Source organism: Pongo pygmaeus, chromosome 13, assembly GCF_028885625.2.
Source record: "Pongo pygmaeus isolate AG05252 chromosome 13, NHGRI_mPonPyg2-v2.0_pri, whole genome shotgun sequence".
NCBI classification, from domain to species: domain Eukaryota; kingdom Metazoa; phylum Chordata; class Mammalia; order Primates; family Hominidae; genus Pongo; species Pongo pygmaeus.
This window is the reverse complement of record NC_072386.2, coordinates 36,381,907-36,386,029: the sequence shown is the minus strand read 5'-3', so window position 1 is coordinate 36,386,029 and position 4,123 is coordinate 36,381,907. Positions and strand designations below refer to the sequence as shown.

General features: G+C 37.6%; 1 protein-coding gene across 1 annotated transcript; it reads right to left on the bottom strand.

Annotated features, from left to right (window-relative positions):
* Positions 1-849: 849 nt before the first annotated feature.
* Positions 850-1,688, bottom strand: IFNB1 (interferon beta 1). Its single transcript, XM_054502406.1, has one exon. The coding sequence runs from the start codon at positions 1,613-1,615 to the stop codon at positions 1,052-1,054; it is 564 nt and encodes a 187-aa protein (XP_054358381.1). The 5' UTR covers positions 1,616-1,688; the 3' UTR covers positions 850-1,051.
* Between the last annotated feature and the right edge of the window lie 2,435 nt (positions 1,689-4,123).

Below are 4,123 nucleotides of genomic sequence, written 5' to 3'. Positions count from 1 at the left end.
CTTCCCTTTCTCCTATGTTTCCTGGCTTTTTGCTTGGTTTGAAACTGGACTTAAACTGCTGCACCTCTTTCATTTGGCTTCAGGGACTATGTGGCGTCCGCAATGCAGAGCAACAGAAAACTGGACAGGACATTCCTGGAATTCTGTATGAACAAGGCAGCGGGGACCGGAAGCAGACTTAGTTTTTTGAAAAACTGGGGAGAAAACTAACCAGATGGCTAGGTTATAAAAAGGGTTCTTCTTCCTCTGATGCCTGTGCCATGCCAGCAGACAGGGACCCACAGCTCCCCTAAGATACCCACACATCTTGGCTGTCCCATGATGAGCAGAATAAAGAGATTGCTGCTTAATAGTGTCATGGAAGTAAATGGGACTTCTCACCCTTAAGCTTGCAGGGATGGTGGGGGGCAGAAAATTATTTTAAAATCTTTGCAGGAGCAAAGTATTCCCCAAATAACATGGGGAGGTTAGGGAGAACACAAAAGCTGACGTATTCCTCTGGCTATTCCTGATGGCTAGCTCAACTCTAACTTTATGATGAGAGAATCTGGAGCGCACAGTAGGAGCAATGGGAACCCCAGGTTTAGTTCCAGACCCTCCTGCTTGCCTTTTCTCTTTTAATCCCACAGCAGTTCATGCCATATTTATTCCCCCATAAGGTTCAGGTCCCCTTATTGTCTCTTACCTTATATATTCCACATGGCTTTCTTGAATTTTAAATTCCTTAAAGGCAGGGGCCAGAAAGTATACTGCTTTTCAGGTATATTTTAAAAAGAACAACTAATAGGTACTCAGCAATTTTATAATATGGATGGTTATATAAATCAAATTGAAATTAAAACTGCCATGTTGACTTTTGCATCAAAAATAATTTATTTTCCAAAATAAAATTTAAATAAATAAAAATAACTCATAATTTAATAACAATTTTAAAGTCTTCTAGTGTCCTTTCATATGCAGTACATTAGCCATCAGTCACTTAAACAGCATCTGCTGGTTGAAGAATGCTTGAAGTAATTGTCCAGTCCCAGAGGCACAGGCTAGGAGATCTTCAGTTTCGGAGGTAACCTGTAAGTCTGTTAATGAAGAAAAAGTTCCTGAGGATTTCCACTCTGACTATGGTCCAGGCACAGTGACTGTACTCCTTGGCCTTCAGGTAATGCAGAATCCTCCCATAATATCTTTTCAGGTGCAGACTGCTCATGAATTTTCCCCTGGTGAAATATTCTTTCTCCAGTTTTTCTTCCAGAACTGTCTTCAGATGGTTTATCTGATGATAGACATTAGCAAGGAGGTTCTCAACAATAGTCTCATTCCAGCCAGTGCTAGATGAATCTTGTCTGAAAATAGCAAAGATGTTCTGGAGCATCTCGTAGATGGTCAATGCGGCGTCCTCCTTCTGGAACTGCTGCAGCTGCTTAATCTCCTCAGGGATGTCAAAGTTCATCCTGTCCTTGAGGCAATATTCAAACCTCCCATTCAATTGCCACAGGAGCTTCTGACACTGAAAACTGCTGCTTCTTTGTAGGAATCCAAGCAAGTTGTAGCTCATGGAAAGAGCTGTAGTGGAGAAGCACAACAGGAGAGCAATTTGGAGGAGACACTTGTTGGTCATGTTGACAACACGAACAGTGTCGCCTACTACCTGTGGTGCCAGAGCAAAGGCTTCGAAAGGTTGCAGTTAGAATGTCCTTTCTCCATGGGTATGGCCTATTTATATGAGATGGTCCTCTCTCTATTCAGAGGAATTTCCCACTTTCACTTCTCCCTTTCAGTTTTCCTATGTCATTTACATTTGTAGTAGTTTCTAAAACTCTTTATTTAAGCTCCTATCTTATGTTATATGTATTAGGGAAAAAGATTTACAAACTGTGAGGTTTTCTAATGTTTTTTAAAGTTTCAGTGAATGACTAAAGTAAATTGTAAAACAAGACTTGGGAGAAAGCAAAGGAAAGCAAACGACCTGAGAATTCAAGAACCTCAAAACACTAAAAGATACAGTTGGTCCTTCCTATCCATGGGTTCTGTATCCGTGGATTCTACTGACTGTAGATAGAAAATATTTTTAAAAAATACAATAAAAATAATACAACAACAAAAAATAATGTAAATTTTAAAGATACAGTATTACAGCTATTTAGCATTTATATTGTATCAGGTATTATAAGTAATCTAGGGATGATTTAAAATATACAGAAATACATATGCAGATTATATGCAAATACTGCAACATTTTATAAGAGGGAATTGGGCATCCTCTGATTTTGGTATCTGTGGAGGCAGCGGGATGGTGGTCCTAGAACTAATCTTCTTTGGATACTGAGAGACTGAGAGATAGATTTACTGAAAAGTCAATCAGGGAATAGTAGCTGAAACTGGAAGGAGTTTTGCCCAATATGATAATAGGTTAGTGTGAGAGGGCCTTGGAAACTTCTGAAAGGCACTGGAATAGTCTAGGGTATAAGAAATTTTCAAACCAACCAGCCACAGCCCTTTTGATCCTACACAGAGGAGAAACTGCCACAAGTGGAATCACACTTTAGCGGGATATAAACAACAGAGACAAAGATAAAGAAGGCCCAACCAGGGTGGGATGGAGAACTCAGAAGGCAGGCTGCTGTTTTTGACCATTTCACAAAAGCTAACAGAAGAGGGAGCTCTGTGAAGTTAGAAAAACCACCCTGAACCACTTCCTGGTTCAGGAAAAATAAGCTCTTACAAGACCAAACAACAGAAAAGTATTAAGATGAACTCTCATACAAAGTTATTAATAGAAAAAAGAGAAGGCTTTGGGAAGATGGCTGATTAGAAGCAGTTGTGGTCTGTGGCACTCTGCTCTTGAAGCCTTTGGCCAGGATTGTCTGACTGCCCTGAGCCCGTCATGCTGTGAGAAAGCCCAAACTAGCTTACAAGGAGAGATCATGAAAATTGGCAGTGTATTTCAAAATTTAAAATTTCAAGCAATGAAATTGTTCCTTTAACTTGCAATACCATTACTAGTTATTTACCTATGGCTATCCCTGCAGAAGTATGCATGTGTATGTGCACGTGTATTATAGATGCATACAAAACACATATAAATGTTTATTATATTACTATCATAGTAACAAAGACAAATGTCCATCAGCAGGGAGCTTGTCAAGTAATACTATCATGTGGACAAGATGGAATATTATTCAGCCATCAAAAAGGACAATCAGCTGATATAGACCCATATCACAGATACGTTTAGTGAAAAGAGGAATACACATAAGAAAGGATATGATATTATCATTTGTTTGGTAAGTTACTAGAAAGGTATACATATGATGCTGTTATATGCATATTATTTTTCCTTTGGGTAGAATTACTATCTATTAATAGTAGTTACCCTGGGGAATAATGCTGGCGGGGTGAGGATGCAGCAAGGAAGAAAAATCTTTATCTTTTCACTTCATACCTTTAGAACTATCTGCATATGAGTTTTTCCTTGTAATAAGAAGAGGTCTGAGAAATAGGGTTATTAGGCTACTAGGGAATTAGGTTGTTACATTTGTAATTTCATGCACTTTGAGAAAATTTAATAAATGTTACTAAATTTTAACATTTATTTTGTTTTATTTGCATTTAAAATGTTCTATTATGAGCATATATTATTTTTGTCATTAGGAAATTTGAAAGATATCAGTTAATATTGAAAAATAGAACATAAAATTGTACATACAACATGATTATACAAAAATATGTAGAGAAAATTAATAAAAGGAAGTAAACCACCATTTTAATAGTGGCTTGATTTGGCTTGTGAAACTAAAGAGTGATTTTTTTCCTCCTTATATTCTTTGTATTTTCCAATTTTCCACCAGTAAACAAGTATTGTTTCATAATAGACTAATTTACATTATAAAATAAACGAGTCCCAACTTTTCTGGTTATTCTGCCTCTCTATGGGTTTCATTCTCTCCGGCCTTTTGGCCTTTGCAGGCCAGCTCTTAGCAAGACCTTGGCCATCTCATGCATTTTAAAAACAATGAGTTTTAGAATATCAAAAAAATATCTCGGCTCTTCCACTCAAAAATGTCTGTTATGTCAGTGTTTGAGTAATTCCTTGGGGTTTTGAAGAGCATTCTCAGATTAGTCTGGA